This window comes from Pyrus communis, chromosome 17 (genome assembly GCF_963583255.1).
Source record: "Pyrus communis chromosome 17, drPyrComm1.1, whole genome shotgun sequence".
NCBI lineage: Eukaryota > Viridiplantae > Streptophyta > Magnoliopsida > Rosales > Rosaceae > Pyrus > Pyrus communis.
The window spans coordinates 18,210,260-18,226,637 of record NC_084819.1 but is presented as its reverse complement, the minus strand read 5'-3'; the positions used below and the strand labels follow the sequence as shown (position 1 = coordinate 18,226,637).

Here is a 16,378-nt window from a genome sequence, read left to right as displayed (position 1 = left end):
TTCAAATGCATGATGCATGGCTTTATACTATATACTACCATGCTATATATTGTGATGGGAGGACTATTCATGGACGACTTCTTGATGGAAATGAAATGGTGGCATAGAGATACAATGTAACAGATTGTGAGCTTTCGGATCTGGTGTTGTAATCTGTTGTCTTGATCGATCTCCTCTCTCTATTCCATAACGTCACGGTTGCTTTCCGAATGCCCTTGCAGCTGCAGCTCCAAGTCGTTTTTCTCATAAGCCTTGGCCTGATCTGTCATATTTGTCATGCCTGTTGCTTTTGCTGGCTTCTCATCCTTCGTCTCCTTATTCTTCCCCCACAGAACAAGATAGAGCCCGGCAACAATCAAAACCGACCCTACAGCACTAAATCAAGTAAAATATGAACCAAGCTAATTAGTATCTTAATATGAGATTATCCAAGTCAATTAATTAATAGGAAATTTGGTTTAGCTCATTACAAAAAAATGAAACTGAAACTGTATGTATACATACGTTCCAACGTATAATTTCTCCTCAAGCAAAGCCCAGCTTGCAATGGCAACAATAATGAGGAGCAAGGGACTAAACACCGACACGTAAAGAGGGCCTTTTTGCTGAATACTCCATGAAGAGAGGAAGAATGCTAGTGCAGAACCCATAATTCCCTGTAAATATTAGTTTTTGTGCTCATGAATTAGTTAGTATTAATTAATTAGCTAATCTATGTTAACTACATTGCAATGTTTGGGAATTGTAGGGAAAATCAAGAAGAAAGGATGAACAAAAGGATGAACACAGAGATATGAGAGAGAGTGTATAGAGAGAGAAATAACATTTGTATTAACTAAGTAAATGAAGATTACACGCACTGTTTTTATAAGAGAAATCCTAACTACTTTAACCAAATACTAACAACCTTTCAAATTGTATTTCTAACTTTATTACACTTGTACCTTAATAATCTAATGATTAAAAATTGAAGAATAAGTTTAAGCAAGAGAAGAGTTAGTGCATACAGCATAGAGGGATGCAATAAGTCTCGTGGGATCTTTTAGCGACCATGAAGCCACTTTGTGATCAGCAATTACAGCAATGATCCCGCACTCAAAGCTGGCCATCAAACACATCAATGTGGTGCTTGTATAAGGAGCTGGAAAGCTTTCCCCAACTCTAGCCTGAAATTATATTGGAGGACGGGAACAGCTAATATTCGATTTCAACAACAATAAAACAATTCCCAATATATATTAGCGTCTATAGCTATAATTTAGCTAAATAAAAATTGTAGCACTAATTTTAGAGTTCATTTTTGTTCGTCACCTATAAATGATGACAATGCTCATCACAACATTGATTGTCATCAAACGAGTACATATCATTCCTATTTCTATACATGCCGAAACTAATAACACACGAAAATGCAAGAGGGTGATGATGATCAGTTACTTACTTGGATTATGAACCAGAATGCCCAACCTAAGGTGCTTAAGATGACAAATAGGGGGCCTATAAAGGAGCTTGATTTGGTGCTGGAACTTGCCTCTCCCATTCTCTGAGCATAAGTCCAGTGAATTTTGGACTCACTTAGACCAATGATGTGTCCATGGTAAAATGAAAGTAACATAGCTCCAGATACACACACAATTGTTCCCATCACCTTAGATAGCCCTGGTTTGCTCTTGAGCTTTGCAGATTCTTGTCTGCAAAATTAAGTTAAACATTCCATTAGTGTTAAACATAACTAATAACTAATTAAGCTAAAAAAATAACATATTAATTAGTAGTAATACTATATATAGTACCTGAAAATGACTGCAAGGATAAATGTCATGGCTGGAAGTGTGTTTGTCAATGCGCATGCAATCGTTGCGGTCGAAGACTTCAAACCGAGAAAATAAAAAACCTGATTTGCAGTGGCCCTGCATTTTAATTCATGTTAATACACTTAATTAAGTGAATTAACTGTTTTGCAGTGATGCACATCTACATAATATATTTCATATTATTAAATTAAGAACAAATTAACACACTTAATTACCCAGTTAATGAGCACAGAAAAGTCTGGAAAAGAATAGCCAATGTGATCTTGGGTCTTGTTTTCCTATTAGAAATTAAGAAAGAACGTATAAAACATGATGTGTGTAAAGAAACTTTCTCTAAACTGTAATAAGAAAATTAAAGAAACTGGTATTATGAATTATCATATCCTTCTTTTTCTCCTTTTATATTATTGTTAAGAAAATACTTGCACACCACCTTATTCACTCTTTTGCAACCAACGTATTTACCAGTAAAAATTTCATAATGGAGACCATTTTTTTTTTAATATGATCCATCTATAGATCATCTCTATTAAGTATTGATTAAATTGAAAAATCAATTTAGTGATTTGTATGCATAAAACAAATAGACATTGTTGGTACCAAATAACATTCATTTATTTTGTATATTTTTTATGACATAGTCACATAGAGGTGAACATAAATGATGATTAAGAACATAAACGAGTTTAATTATAATATTTGTTTAATTAAAATACATATATCGCAAATGGTGGACATGTGTCGCATCAATGCATCCCATCGGTGGATGCTTAAGCCTTAATCTTACTGATTTACCAGCTGTGTATATGAAATAAGATTACTAATAAAATAGCATGCAGCCATGAGAGGTCGGGACCAAGCTAGTAAGTAGCTATGGAGGAAGGGACAAATGGTTAAACATGACATGGCAACCATGCAAGGGTGCTGCCACCTTGAGCCAGTTACGAGTGGCACATTAAAGAGAAAAATTTCATTGTGATGAGAACACGGGTGGTACACTACTTATTTTTATGTAAGTGATAGAAAATTTTATCTTCTAAGTTATTAACTTTTTAACACACATATCCCATCATTTGTATAGTGACACATGATGTACCACTTCGTGTGCCGATCACATTGAAAAATTTCTCCACGTTAATTTTTTTTTTTTTTTTTTTTTTGGAAGCATCTCCACGTTAAATTAAGCACCCAAAAAAGACTGCAAAAGAAAGTTGACACACTTTTCATGCATGGCTGGCTTTCTGCGTTTATTGCGTGCCTAGCTCAATGCCAAAATCAGACCTAATTAAATACGTTCACCAGAGTTCAGACCTAATTAAATACGTTCACCAGAGTTCATCAGACCTAATTAACTTTTAATTAAAAAGTTAAGTGCTTTTTATTTGAGTAAAATTAAAATCCACAGGTAATGAAATCAGATCGAAAGTTGGGAGAAAAAGTAGTGAAGGAAGGAAAGAAAGGCTTAGGCACTTTTAACACTTTTTTAGCCTAAGCTAAATTATCCAATAACGAAATCAATCCTCATGTGTGCAGAGAAAGTATCATACCATTTTAGTTTAAAGTGCAAATAATAATAAAAATGAGTGCAAAAATGGCTACTCTAACTGAAAATACAATTTCTATATCATTTCAAAAGCTAAATTTCTATTTGTTAATAGCAAAAGTAAAAGAAGATAAAAATCTGATCATTCTATTCTCTCCTCTTTTCTTCTACTTGTTTTCAGTGAACATATATAGACAAACCGAACATAAAAAAAAATTAGTTGTTTATATATAACAAAAATTGTTCTTTTAAGAATAATAGAAAAATCCAGGCCAAGACTTATCATATATATTGAAAATTTGAGACTATTTGACTCAAATAAACTTAAGCAACTTACATGCAGGAGACAAAAAATTCCATTAAAACTTGCGTTCGACAGAAGGAAAACATTCGGCCACAAATACCAGATAGAAAACAAAATTTTTGAAAGAGTCGTTGGTGCATGAAATCAAACTTAAACCCTAAGAGAATTTAGTGACATGCAACAAGACTAACAGATGTTCACTTTACCATTCCAACAAATAAGCTAAGGGAGCAATGGCAACGGCCGCGAAAACTTGACGATAAGCAACAAGAACAAGAGGGTCCATGTCAGATTCAATAGCAAGCTTTGAAATAATGTTCATTCCTGCATAGCTCGCTTGGACCAACACCATGGCCATGAATGGCATGTAGGCGCTAAAGGCAGCCATTTCTACAGAACCCTAGCTACTTGTAATTTGTACTACAGAGAGGGAGAAATCGAGAGAGAGAGAACTCCCTCTCCTACCGTCGAGGTTTTTCTGAAGTAAATAAGACACACAGAGAGACAGAGAGAGTGGCCAAAGTATTGAAGAGAGAATGAGAGAGATCGGAGAATGAGAGATGTGGAGGGAAATATCGAGCTAGAGAAAAGATGCGAAACAGAAAGTAGAAGAGAGTTTTGCGTGGAAATAACAGAGAAACCGTTGAAGATTGATTTCTTGTGCATGGCTACACATCTATTGTGCTGCCACTACCACAAGTTGTTTTATTTTGGAGTTCTTTCCTTTTTATTTTATTTTATTTTGGTTTCGTTATTTTATCCATCTTTTTAGATTTTTATTAATAAAAATATGACACTAAAAAGGAATAAAAAAAATCAAATTCTTACTGATGACGCATCAATTGGTTTCTGCAAATTGTATCTATAAATTGAGCCTCTCTAACATTAACCTTAACCTTAGTAGAAACATACCAAAACGTGGGCAATTAATTTAGCTTTTATTTTAACCATTTTAGCCCTAGTTCATTAAACTTCGCCATTTTTGAAATTATAGATTTGAAGGGGGCATATTTAAGTATTTTGAAACACCGAGAAATGAAGGTAAATACCACAAGGTGAAGAAAAAATCCAAAAAAAATTCCAATGCCAATAATGTGTTTGTTCAAGAGGAAAAGACCAACAGAAGTTCTAGGTTGCTAGTCCTCAGCCCACGGAACCCCATGTTTTGCCCAGAGATAGTAAGCTCCAACCGGACCTCGACCCCCAAACTGGTACAGCTCCGGTGCTATATTTTTCTTGTCTATCTCATTCAAAACTGGAGTTAGAATGTTCCACGCAGCAGCAAGCTCGTCGCTTCTCAGAAAGAGGTGGTTGTCTCCGTCAATGACATCAAGAAGGAGATGCTCATATGAATCAGGCACTTCCACATTATACCTGCCATGACCAATAATAAGCACATGAATTTAAATCATACCAAGTTACCAACTACAATTGTAGTAAAACATGCAAATATTAGAGTGCTTACTTGTCCTTGTAGAGCAAATTCAGTTCCGGAGAATCCAACTGCAACCCCAATCCCGGAATCTTATTGTTAACTCTGACTAGGATGGCCTCATCAGGGGTATCACGCAGAATCAGCTCATTGGTAGCACGGTCAATATTGTGCCCCATACGCTCACGATAAAGATTTCCTGGAACGTGACGAAACTGTATACGTATCTCCACTCTGCATTGCACAGTTTGTATTCAGTAAGAAGATTAGAAATTGTTAAGGTAAATCTTATCTCTTCACTAATCAATACACTAAAAGCTGCATGTAAACGAAATATATTCACTTTTGGAATTTACTATCTACGGATATATCATATATGTCCCAGTAGGCCACAGCTAGAAAAAGAAAAACAAGTCTATTCGCCCCCCTACGGCTCTCTACCAAAACTATCTTTAAGAATAAACTTATATTTATCCACTTCCAAGAATTGACTGAGATGACACCGTAATTAAGCTAGATTTCTAACTTCCCTGGACATATATATGGCTCTTAACATAAACAGAATATTTTAACCAGTATAACATCCTAATTTTAAATCTGCATTTTATGAACCATCGAACTCAGAGCATTCGGGAAGTGGGCTATAAATGTTTTGACTAATATGATAAAGTTTTAGTATAAAGAAGCACTGAGATAGATGCAACCTGTGTTGGATGAGTCCCATGCCAGCTTTGATCAGGAAAGGTACGCCATCCCAACGTGCATTGTCAATGTACAATGCAGCAGCGAAGTATGTGGGCGTCAGGCTGTTCATATAAACATCAACCTCATCCTTAGTACTTCCTTTATATTGACCAAGAATAACATCGCTAGGTTCCAATTTCCGAACTGATCTCAAAAGTTTGGCCTGAAAGGAATTAGCTAGTCATAAGAAACACTATCGGCATTACAAATGAGTATAACAAGCAAGTACCTTTTCATTTCGTATATCTTCCCCATCCAGACTTATTGGTGGTTCCATGGCAAGCAATGCTATTGTTTGAAGTATATGACTGTGTACTATGTCACGAATGATGCCGTAACCATCAAAGTACCTTCATAAAAAAACAAGAAAATGAATTATCATAGGTGGTTCTAATTGCGTTAATATGTATTAAAAGAACAACGATACAGCCATCAGGATTACTTTCCCGCTTGGACACCCAAGTCTTCTGATAAAATGACCTGCAACACGATCCAAGTGTTTTATATACATCAAAGACATCAGGTTTCATTAGATGAATATATTATTGAGATAAGTTACCTGTACATTGCGTATGTATGTACGGCTCCACAGCGGCTCAAATACTAGATTAGCAAACCTTAAAACTGTGAGATTTTCGATAAGGTTCCTTCCTAAAAGATGATCAATCCTGAAATAAGAGACTATCAATACGAGAATGGACAACACTAATCATCCGTGTCAGTGTGATGTGTAGAAAAGACAAACGGAGTGCCAAAGACCTGTAGATTTGTTTTTCTTCAAACTTTGAAAGAAGAGACTGCGTCAACCGATGAGATGATAATACATCAAAGCCAAAAGGTTTCTCAACAATTACACGATTCCAGCCCTTCAGGGTTTGCGCATTATCAGCGAGTGAACACGCAACATTTATAAGTGCTTCTTGCGGCACAGAAAGGTAAAATATCCGGTTTGCTTCAGATTTTCCCTGAGGTAGGTTAACTGTTAAAGAACCAATTATCAAAAGCATCCACCTAGTAATTTCAAAAGTCATATAAGATCCACATAAGACAAGAATTTTTTTTCTTAATATCTGAGCATAATTTTTACCTCGAACTGCTGCATCAGCACATTGAGCTTTGACATCCCTTCTCTGTTGTCATAGCCTCCATTAATGTAGTGTGTTCGACTAAGGAAGACATCCATTTTGTTTCCACAGTTTTCTCTGAGAGGAAAATTTGAACGTACTTACCATGGTAAGCTAAATATTCAGACAAATTTAAGCCCTTTGTGGATGGATCCAATTAAACATGAAAAGAATTTAAGACTAGAACAGATGGCATGGAATTTGCGGATACACAAGAAGCATACTGATGGTCGATACGACAAGTCAAAGTTGACGCAATCATGGATCTCAGGTCTTCATCTGTCATATCCTTTCTTGAATAACCAAATATACTAACATTCTGCAGCCAAATTTAAAAAAAAGTGAGAAGCCAAAGCCCTTTTTCACTTATTGAAATGTCAAACAAGTTTGGATAACTTTATTCTTCACCAAACAAGATCTTCAGTGTACATACCAATGTTATATTTACTCTTATGCTAAAGGCCCAGCTTACATAGATATCAAAGTCATCATACCTCTGGAAGAAAGCCGCTGTAATACAGAGCAAAAAGTGCCGGGAAAATTTTTCCCCTCGCCAGTTCGCCAGTTGCTCCTATGACCGCAATACAGAGTGAGGCTTCTGCACCACCCTCAATGAGAAACTCGGAGGAATGTGTTTGTGGTATGGAAGGAGATTCTAAAGAAGTAGTAGGCCCTGTTACAGAATCATGTGGTTTGGAACTTGGCAAAGAACTTTCTTCAAGTTGCAAAGTTATTTTTGTAGTTCGATCATTGGAATCTGCGGAGACACAAGTAGAATCTAAAAAGATTTCACTATGGAAGGAAAAGATAAGTAACTGAAAAATACCAATTCTTATATTACTAATCCTCAAGGACCTCAACCAATTATAGAGCATACCTTCATGTGATAAAGTCGAATAAGAATGATCCGTTAAGTGATCTTTGACTTCATTTTTTATGCTCTTATACTCATTTGTAGGTCCAATTTTCATCTTATGATGTTGACTGTGTAGGTTTTCTAGTATCCATCGTTTTAAGCCACAAAATTTTCGGCAGAAATGGTGAGGCCCTCCATGGAGCACAACTCGCCCACCTGATCCAGAACGGAAGAAGTTTGCTGGAGCCTATATACAACCAAACAGAAACAAAATTCCTTAGTTTCATTTCTTTTCATGCTTTATCTGTGTTCATCTTTCACATTTGTACTGATGAAACCCGGTTAGGACAGACCTGAAAAACCTAGGATAATACACTCCCGGCCCGGCCCCATTCCTTCTTCTGGTTAATTAAACAGAATGAAGCAACTAAACACGAGACCAAATATCCTCGCAAAATCCCTTTTTTCAGTTTCTTATTCCCTCTAGAATCTAAGGAGACCAAATATGATTCTTTTCATTTTCAAAGAAAACCAGATAAATACGCACCAAGATTAGAGTCGAATAGAGTAGTTTAGAATATCGTCTTGCCAAACCGAGGTTCAAACCATCCTGACCTCACTCCATCTTCCTCAAAGACTAAAAATTTCACCACCCCATTCACAATAGTCCTCTTTTTCCACTACCTGAGTTATAAATTCAGTTAGGTTTCCCAAAAAACAATGGATTAAGCAAAGAAAAACAAATTTGACATCCATTTTTTGCTTTTCTCAGTCTGAAAAATCAAACTTTTCTCTGCCTCACTCCCATTTTCCAAGACACCAAACACCCCATTTCATCAATTCAGCTTGGTTCCCTCCAAAAAACACAGAACAAGAAAACAAACAGAAAATTTCCCATGTCCAATTTTCCTTTTTCCAGTCTTAAAAATCCAAACTTTTCACTGATTCTCTCCTATTTTCTTATAAACCAAACACCCGTTTCACGAAGCACAACACTTAGCGACATAAATACGCACAAAGAATAAAGTAGAGCAGCATATACAAATATAGAAATACAGGAAAATATATATCGACGGTTGAGAGAAGAACTCACCCCAAAAGAGAATTGGTAAGCAGTGAAGCAGAGATTGCTTGGTGGCCTTGAAGCTGAGGATGGCAATGAGACAGCTGAAAACGACATTGATATCCCTTGACCTCCTTTACCACAGCTCGGTTTTGAATGTCGTTTAAGCTTCTGTTCTGTGACTGTCTGTCCCCGAAGAAAAAAATAAAGGGGACGATTGTAACCAAACGTTTATCGTTTCGGATGCACCGGATAAAACGACCAGTGACTCTATGGGGTTAATCGTACGGTTGATATATGTTGATGGGATGAACCCGGAAATGATTGGGCCAGGTGAGAAAATGGACGGCTGTGATGGGAGGGAGACTGTTAGATTTGGTCTGTACTACGTTTTCTATCATAGTCATAGTTGTCTACTTGTCTTGGATACGTCATGTTCGCGTACTTCTGATTTGTCGTCTAGTTAAAGCAAGGGGCTTTGTCGGTTTGTCCTTGTCCGGAAAAAATAGTAGGAAAAATGGGGGATTTGTCATGGAATTGGATGAGCAGTAGTTGTTTGGGTTGGGTTTTGGGTTTCTTCAATAAATTCCATGGGCACATTTGCACCACGTGAGCAGGAGTTGTTTGGGTTCGTTAAGGTGAACAGTAATGAAAGTTTTTCATTAAAATTCTTTTGTAATAATAGATCACTCGGCTGAAAGATTTTTCAATATGATTGGCACACAGATGGTACACCACTTGTCATTATACAAATTGTGGAATATATATGTTAAAAAGTTAATAACTTAAAAAAATACAATTTTTCACCACTTATATAAAAACACGTGGTGTACTATCCATATTCCGGTCACAATGAAAAATTTCTCCATGCTGCTAAAGAGAGAACTTATGAGATGTTTACATTGGTGATGTTTTAAGTTAATTATGTATTTTAATGTAAAAATATGAACACATAACAGTGTATAATTAATTTAAAATACGGATATCAAAAACTTCACATGAAACAAGCTCATATGATGCACTCTCACAATCGTATTTTCACGTATTTATAACGTGATCAACAATTATTTTGCTAATTGAAGTTGGTGCGATCAATTATTGTAAATCACATGTGCTAAAGATTCTAAAAGATGCTAGATGCTAGTTGAGCAGTGGACTATGGCTTAGCGGCGCCTAAGCAAGGCCTAGGTGGGTTTAAGTATATTTATTTATATCATATAAATAAGTGTTTGTTTATACTTAACAAAATACATCGTTATATTGTGATACAAAAATTGTAAAATAAAAAGACATATATATATTGAACAAAAATAAAATAAAATGCAAAAGAAATTTATCGATTTTTTGTCAAAGTGAGAGTAGCGACCTAGCTGGGTGTCTAGAAGGGTCTAGGTAGGGAAGACAGGTGCCTAGGCGGAGTAGGCCGATGCCTAAGGAGGTCGAGGTACTGTTTCTTAATTTTCAAATGCCTAGAGATTAATCGAAAAGAAGATCAACCATTTAACGCTTGAGTAGAAGCTAGGCGGCGCTAGACGAAGAATAGAAAAGTGATGTGTTATGAGTTTCAATAATTTTCACGAGCTACAAACTTACATAATACATATTGGCTGTGATACATTATTCCCCAAAACAGTTCTCAGTCCAATAATTGGTGTTAGCAAAGAAGGAATCTTTGAGTTTAGCAACTAGTTTTTCGACGGTTGGTCCAAAATTATCTCAATAACAACAATAAAGGACAAATCTTTGGATAAACAAAGAGAGGTAGAACAAAAAAGAAAGTTTCTTACCTAATTTAACAGTTGTCAAAAACCAATAAAGAATTTGTGCAAGTATGTGGTGCTTGGCATGGAGAGAGTTTCTGATGCAGGATGACTCAATCTTTATTTAATGTAATAAATATATGTTAGTGGGGTAAATTAAGTGGGATTAATATTAATAAGTTTATTAACTTTAGTAATGATGCATGTATCAGTAATTATTAAGAGGGGGTTAGAGTTTTTATAAATTATGAGTATTTTGTATTCTAGGGGGGAAGATTATGATGAATTGAATTGAAAATTGAGAGCAGTTTGAGATAGTTTTCTCATTTTTGTTCTTGTTCTATCAACTCGGATATTCCAACGGAATTAACAAGGCTTAGACACCCCAACGGAATTAACAAGGTTTAGACACCCCAACGATCATTGGCCATTCTTGTGCAGAGAATCAACCACGCTCATGTGATAAACTTCTTGGCATTCTTGGTGAATCAACAAGAGGTTTAGGAATTGTGAAATTCGGTATTGTCTTTGACAATCAATGAATCTGCAAGAAAAAGTTACGCATTTCATATGTTTTTGTTTTAACATTCGTTCTCCATTTGAGGATCAATATCTAGATTTATTAATCAATTGATTCGCGTTTTGATTCCTGCATCAATTTCAGTGTATTCTGAATATGAACGCACATGTTATATGTCATAATATAAGTGAAAGAACGCTTAGAAAAAATGGGTTTTTAGATTTTAGGGTTTCAATAAGATTGTTTTTAGATTTTAACCTGAATGGTTTTCAAAATCTAACATAAGTCCCTATTTTTAAAACTTACCATATTTAAGTAATTATAAATCATTTATTATTTATATAAACTTATCATTCGAAAATTCTTTACCCATCCATAATTATGTTCTTTATTTTGTGCTCTAATCATATTAATAGATTAAAATTTATTCAAAATTCAAATTCTCATTATTAAAAAAATTCAAGAACAAAACAAAATCAATTTATACATAACATTCGGTACCTTATTTTATTCATAGGTATGGAAGTATTGGTACATAAGTTTAGGTACCTTATATTAGTCATAGGTACAAAAGTATCGGTTCGTAAGTTTCGGTAAGAATATATCAATACAAATGTGTCGGTACAAATATGTCGGTATAAATGTATCGGTATGTAACTATAGTATCTAAACATACATATGTACGTAATATGCATATACATATATATGGAGAAATTCACGCCCAATAAAAAATATATGCTAATATATGACTTTTCGTATTATGGGAAGTTAATAATAACTATCAATGATAAATAACATTTTTATTATTTATGGGAATCAATATATAACCTACAAACAAAAAATTCAACAATTATTACAACATATTTAATATTAAAAAATTACAATTAAATGCCAAGGATTAGAATTAGTTTTAATCTTAGATAAGGTTTTATTCAAAAAGTAATCTTAGACGAGGATTAGAATTGAATTTTCCGTAGAAAAAATTGTTCACTGTATACAATATGTTCATGCACATTAATAAATGTTCCATTGCATACTATCCGAAGTCCTTCACCACCAAATATTTTAATCTCAATTAACAATAATTTCATCTATAATCATTTCTACTCTGTTTTTGGTTGTTTGATAGTGACCCTCCACTAACACGTTCCTCAATCTCTCTACTCTCTCTCTCTCTCTCTCTCTCTCTCTCTCTCTCTCTCTCTCCTTCCTCTAATCAATCTATTTAGAATCTTAGAGGGGTTGTAAATAAATCATCTTTGAGCAGATAAGACTGGTGGGTGAGAGGCTTGTGAAGATTACAGGCAAGAAAAAAAACTCTCCAACTTTTATCTATTTATGTTGTATAATTTTCAGAATATATAATCCTGCATGCTTTTATTTCAAGGTAGATTTCTGGGTTCTTCGATATATATATCATCATCTGTTCGATTCCAATTGGGTTTTCTGTGTACAATTTGGGGTTCTGATTGCTTTCATAATTTCATATCATCTTGTTTTTTAAGTTTGTTGATTGCCCTTGATATTTGATCTTCATCTGCTGTTGAATACTAGGTTCTCCTGTTTTTCTTGGATTAAATTTTTTTGTTGTTTGTCAGCTGGTTTAGTTTCTGGCCATGTTGAATTCCCGATTTTGCATTTCCTGCTGCTTTTCGAATCGAAGCTTGTTTTGTTTTTCAAATTTTGAATGCAGTCTCATCAAATATTGCTGTTGTGATTGCTAGACTGTCGATTGATTGAAATTTAACTGCTTTTGCAGTATCCAGCCATATAATTGTTTAACTATTACATTATGGTGTTAACTAGTATGATACGAAGCAAAATTCGAGGAAGAGGGTTGATATAATGCATCTGTTAACAATCAGCTCTCAGATTTTAGAGTGACCAATGAGTTTTATGGATAACACCGTTACGAGGTCTGAATTCTTTCAATGATTTGAAATGAAATCATATAACTGTTTAACGGTGCCATCAGGGTATTAACTAGTAAAATACGAGCAAAATTTTGAGGAAGAGCGTTGATATAATGATGTTAACAATCAGCTTTCAGATTTTAGAGTGACCAATGAGTTTTATAAATAAAAACGTTACGGGCTGTGAATTCTTTCAATGACACAAATGGAGTCCATGTGTTTGTTTAGGAAAGCATGTTGATTGCAGACCAAGACCTTCTAAACGTGCTTGTGTGTTTATAGTTATACCTCTCCATTTCGTTTGCTCATTTTTGATTTTTTGATACAGGTACTTAGATATATTTCTGATTTGATGCTATAACACATACATCGATTACATATTAAAAACTGACAAATGGGGTCTGAAGGGCCTTCACCAGTAACTATTCATGTGACCGGTTTTAAGAAATTCCACGGAGTTTCGGAGAATCCAACTGAGACAATTGTCAGTAATCTCACAGAGTATGTGAAGAAGAAGGGTTCACCAAAAGGTCTGGTTCTTGGAAGTTGCAGCATTCTTGAGACTGCAGGACAAGGAGCACTTGTCACCCTGTACCAGACATTGCGATCTGCTATCAGTGAGCAGGATACTTCAAATTCCAGCAGAACTATTTGGGTCAGTTGCTCTCATGTCTGTTCCATTGTTTCTTAATTTTTTGTCCGAGAGAAAATGCATGTGTGCAATATATTAATGATTTTTCTAGAACTTTTAACATATAACAAAGTTTCCCATAACATCAGTCCGAGAGAATTTAATTGGTTTGAGCGTAGTACTTCCGTGTATGTATTCATGTGTCCCTTATCTTACCCTTTCTTAATTTGGACTATCTTTGTATAGTTACACTTTGGTGTTAATAGTGGTGCAACAAAGTTTGCTCTCGAGCACCAAGCGGTCAATGAAGCTACTTTCCGTTGCCCTGATGAAATGGGATGGAAGCCTCAGGTTAGACAGAACTCAAAGGGTTTGTTCTCTAGTTAATTGGGATTTTATTTTAGAGGTCTTCAACATTGTTCAGATTTTTTAAACTTTAATCATCTGTTTTGCAGAAAGTTCCGATTATTCCTTCAGATGGTGGAATTGCACATATACGAGAGGTAGAATGAGTGGTCATGTATCTTTGATTAGATGTTTCTTTGAAATTTCTTGTAATTTCTCCTGGACTTTCATATATCGTTTTAATTTCAGGTTGATTACTTAAAGAATACCTGCTTGGAGAACTTAAGTTGTCTTTAAAAATAGGTCGAGTTTATACCTTAAAGCATTTTCTTCCTTGTTGGAAGCCCATAGATTACAGTATCTACAATCATGAGTAATCTTTTTGTGTCGGGATTCTTGTTCCATATAAAACTTGTTTTTATGAAAAGGATGTCATAGAACATATATTATTTCGTTTCTTTTTCCGGATTAGTGTGATGGCATGGAGCCACCCTTTTGGAATAGAGTTATTCCTGTGCATGGTGAATAAAGGAAACCGCGAAGTGATGACTATACCCTGAATGGTTGTACAACTTCAATACTATAATGATGGTTAATGCAATCGTAGATTCGCAGGTCTTATTTGGTATTCGTGTATGACTGATAAGTGCATGACTCCTCATTATCATCAGTCTTGAAGGTATTTCTGTTCTGATTCTGTGCAGACTTCTCTTCCCGTTGAGGAAATAACGAAGGCCTTGGCAAAGAAGGGTTATGAGGTGATGACCTCGGATGATGCAGGTCGGTTTGTGTGCAATTACGTCTACTACCATTCCCTTCGATTTGCAGAGCAAAACGGGATCAAGTCACTCTTTGTTCATGTGCCTCTCTTCTTGACCATAGACGAGGAGACCCAAATGCAGTTTGCTGCTTCCTTGCTAGAGGTACTTGCTTCATTATGCTAGTACACTCCTCCAACCACACCTGTATGCCAAAGAGCTTGATTGTAAGCCAGCTTGGAGTTGCCATGTTAATTACGGTGGATCAACGCTTCGTAAATAGAAATGCTCGAATAATCAGAAGGCGTAATCAGAGACAAACTGTATTGAAAGAACATTCTTAATTATGATGTATTTTCATGTCTTTTCCAGAAACTGTCGGTAACATGCCGAAATTCGAATCCAGTTTGTGAATGACATCCCAGTCTGCTCATGAGCTTACCACTACTTTTATGAACTCCATCTTTTACAGTGTAATCTAATTGATAAAAAAAAAAAAAAAAGGGTAAAATAAGTGAAGGAACCAAAATCAAATGACCAAGGGCCGGTTTAGTAATCATATTGGCTTTCAGTTTTCATTTTACTGAAACGTAATGGCTATCACACGGCCCCTAAATTATTGACGGGAATGGAAACAAATTGAAACAGCAAAGGCAAAGACTTTTCCATGTAGCAATACTTTAGCAATAAACAATCAGAACTACTGTATGAGTTGATAAGAAGAGTGGAGAGAAGATATTATATGCCCCATGACTGGACAAATCTACTACCTTTATGGCAATGGCAGTGGTTTATCTACTTAGAAATATAATATGTGAGGTGGTCCTTTATGACCTATGCTACATTTTATTCCAGCCCCTATGGTCCCCCATTTAGACCAATCTAAACACCCTCTTTGAGCCAACATTCTTAAATTAGACTGGGGGCCGGGGCTAGTTTTTTAGTCAACTATAATCTACGATGATCATGTGATGATCATGTGCTAAATACAGCTAGTTAAACAGATGCAGTTGTCACTTATTTATACCAATTTTATTGAATCAACCCGATCTACCTCTTAATATAAAAATGAGAAATGATTTCAGCAAATGAATAAAAGCGGTTTGCAGATAGAAAAAAAGTGCTGTGTGGAATCACTTTTTCTTAAAGTCATTTCTAATTACTTTATGCGTTTAGGATATAAATTTTTCACAATAGTATATCATTAACTTCCCTCTACTATTTCTAAGAAGTTTAAAGCTCAGCCAGTTAAGATCATTAACAATTGTGTCTGAGGTTCTATGTTCAACGGTGTTTTATCGTAAGGAAATTTGTAGACTATATCTTGGAGATACTCTTGGAATTGGGCTAAACAATTAATTAATTTAAATCAAATAGAACAAACCCATTATAGCAAGCTGGATTTTAAGTACAAACGCACAAAAATATAATTCAAGGGAAAAATCCCTTAAACATTCCACACCATATGCTACTATATAAGAGAGATTTATAGACTCTCAGTCACTTGTAATTTTATATAGCTATGACTTATATATATATATATATATATATATATATATGTATCTAAGTTT

The 16,378-nt window shown here is 35.2% G+C and overlaps 3 protein-coding genes across 4 annotated transcripts; 1 reads left to right on the top strand and 2 right to left on the bottom strand.

The window, feature by feature from the left end:
* Positions 1 to 66: 66 nt before the first annotated feature.
* On the bottom strand, positions 67 to 4,049 carry LOC137721834 (WAT1-related protein At1g09380). Its single transcript, XM_068460856.1, has 7 exons — positions 3,868 to 4,049; positions 2,030 to 2,092; positions 1,794 to 1,910; positions 1,442 to 1,691; positions 1,008 to 1,166; positions 505 to 656; positions 67 to 375 (listed from the first exon to the last, which is right to left on the bottom strand). Exons 1-7 carry the CDS (start codon positions 4,047 to 4,049, stop codon positions 180 to 182), a joined length of 1,119 nt encoding a protein of 372 aa, XP_068316957.1. The 3' UTR covers positions 67 to 179.
* A 591-nt stretch (positions 4,050 to 4,640) lies between these two features.
* LOC137722576 (inactive glucose-6-phosphate 1-dehydrogenase 4, chloroplastic) lies at positions 4,641 to 9,089 on the bottom strand. The gene is made up of 12 exons (XM_068461613.1): positions 8,911 to 9,089; positions 7,839 to 8,064; positions 7,456 to 7,739; positions 7,186 to 7,280; positions 6,925 to 7,039; positions 6,597 to 6,802; positions 6,397 to 6,505; positions 6,280 to 6,317; positions 6,067 to 6,187; positions 5,798 to 6,000; positions 5,127 to 5,327; positions 4,641 to 5,035 (listed from the first exon to the last, which is right to left on the bottom strand). Exons 1-12 carry the CDS (start codon positions 8,995 to 8,997, stop codon positions 4,798 to 4,800), a joined length of 1,923 nt encoding a protein of 640 aa, XP_068317714.1. The 5' UTR covers positions 8,998 to 9,089; the 3' UTR covers positions 4,641 to 4,797.
* Positions 9,090 to 12,309: 3,220 nt separating this feature from the next.
* LOC137722941 (uncharacterized) lies at positions 12,310 to 15,254 on the top strand. 2 transcript variants are annotated; one of them, XM_068462072.1, is made up of 5 exons: positions 12,310 to 12,464; positions 13,402 to 13,728; positions 13,951 to 14,055; positions 14,160 to 14,207; positions 14,754 to 15,254. In XM_068462072.1, the coding sequence occupies exons 2-5, from the start codon at positions 13,468 to 13,470 to the stop codon at positions 14,991 to 14,993; spliced, it is 654 nt and encodes a 217-aa protein (XP_068318173.1). In that variant the 5' UTR covers positions 12,310 to 12,464; positions 13,402 to 13,467; the 3' UTR covers positions 14,994 to 15,254. The 2 variants fall into 2 exon arrangements, with proteins under 2 accessions (XP_068318173.1, XP_068318174.1); XM_068462073.1 differs by having other exon boundaries at positions 12,431 to 12,547.
* Positions 15,255 to 16,378: the final 1,124 nt, after the last annotated feature.

Coding starts and splice junctions, on each gene's coding strand:
- LOC137721834 (XM_068460856.1), bottom strand. CDS start 4,049: ATGGCTGCCTTTAGCGCCTACATGCCATTCATGGCCATGGTGTTGGTC. Junction 2,093..3,867: donor TTAGCTTATTTGTTGGAATG/GTAAAGTGAACA, acceptor AATTTCTAATAG/GAAAACAAGACCCAAGATCA. Junction 376..504: donor GAGAAATTATACGTTGGAAC/GTATGTATACAT, acceptor TACTTGATTTAG/TGCTGTAGGGTCGGTTTTGA.
- LOC137722576 (XM_068461613.1), bottom strand. CDS start 8,997: ATGTCGTTTTCAGCTGTCTCATTGCCATCCTCAGCTTCAAGGCCACCA. Junction 8,065..8,910: donor CTTACCAATTCTCTTTTGGG/GTGAGTTCTTCT, acceptor GGTTGTATATAG/GCTCCAGCAAACTTCTTCCG. Junction 6,318..6,396: donor CATACATACGCAATGTACAG/GTAACTTATCTC, acceptor ATCGTGTTGCAG/GTCATTTTATCAGAAGACTT.
- LOC137722941 (XM_068462072.1), top strand. CDS start 13,468: ATGGGGTCTGAAGGGCCTTCACCAGTAACTATTCATGTGACCGGTTTT. Junction 14,056..14,159: donor AAATGGGATGGAAGCCTCAG/GTTAGACAGAAC, acceptor TCTGTTTTGCAG/AAAGTTCCGATTATTCCTTC. Junction 14,208..14,753: donor GAATTGCACATATACGAGAG/GTAGAATGAGTG, acceptor GATTCTGTGCAG/ACTTCTCTTCCCGTTGAGGA.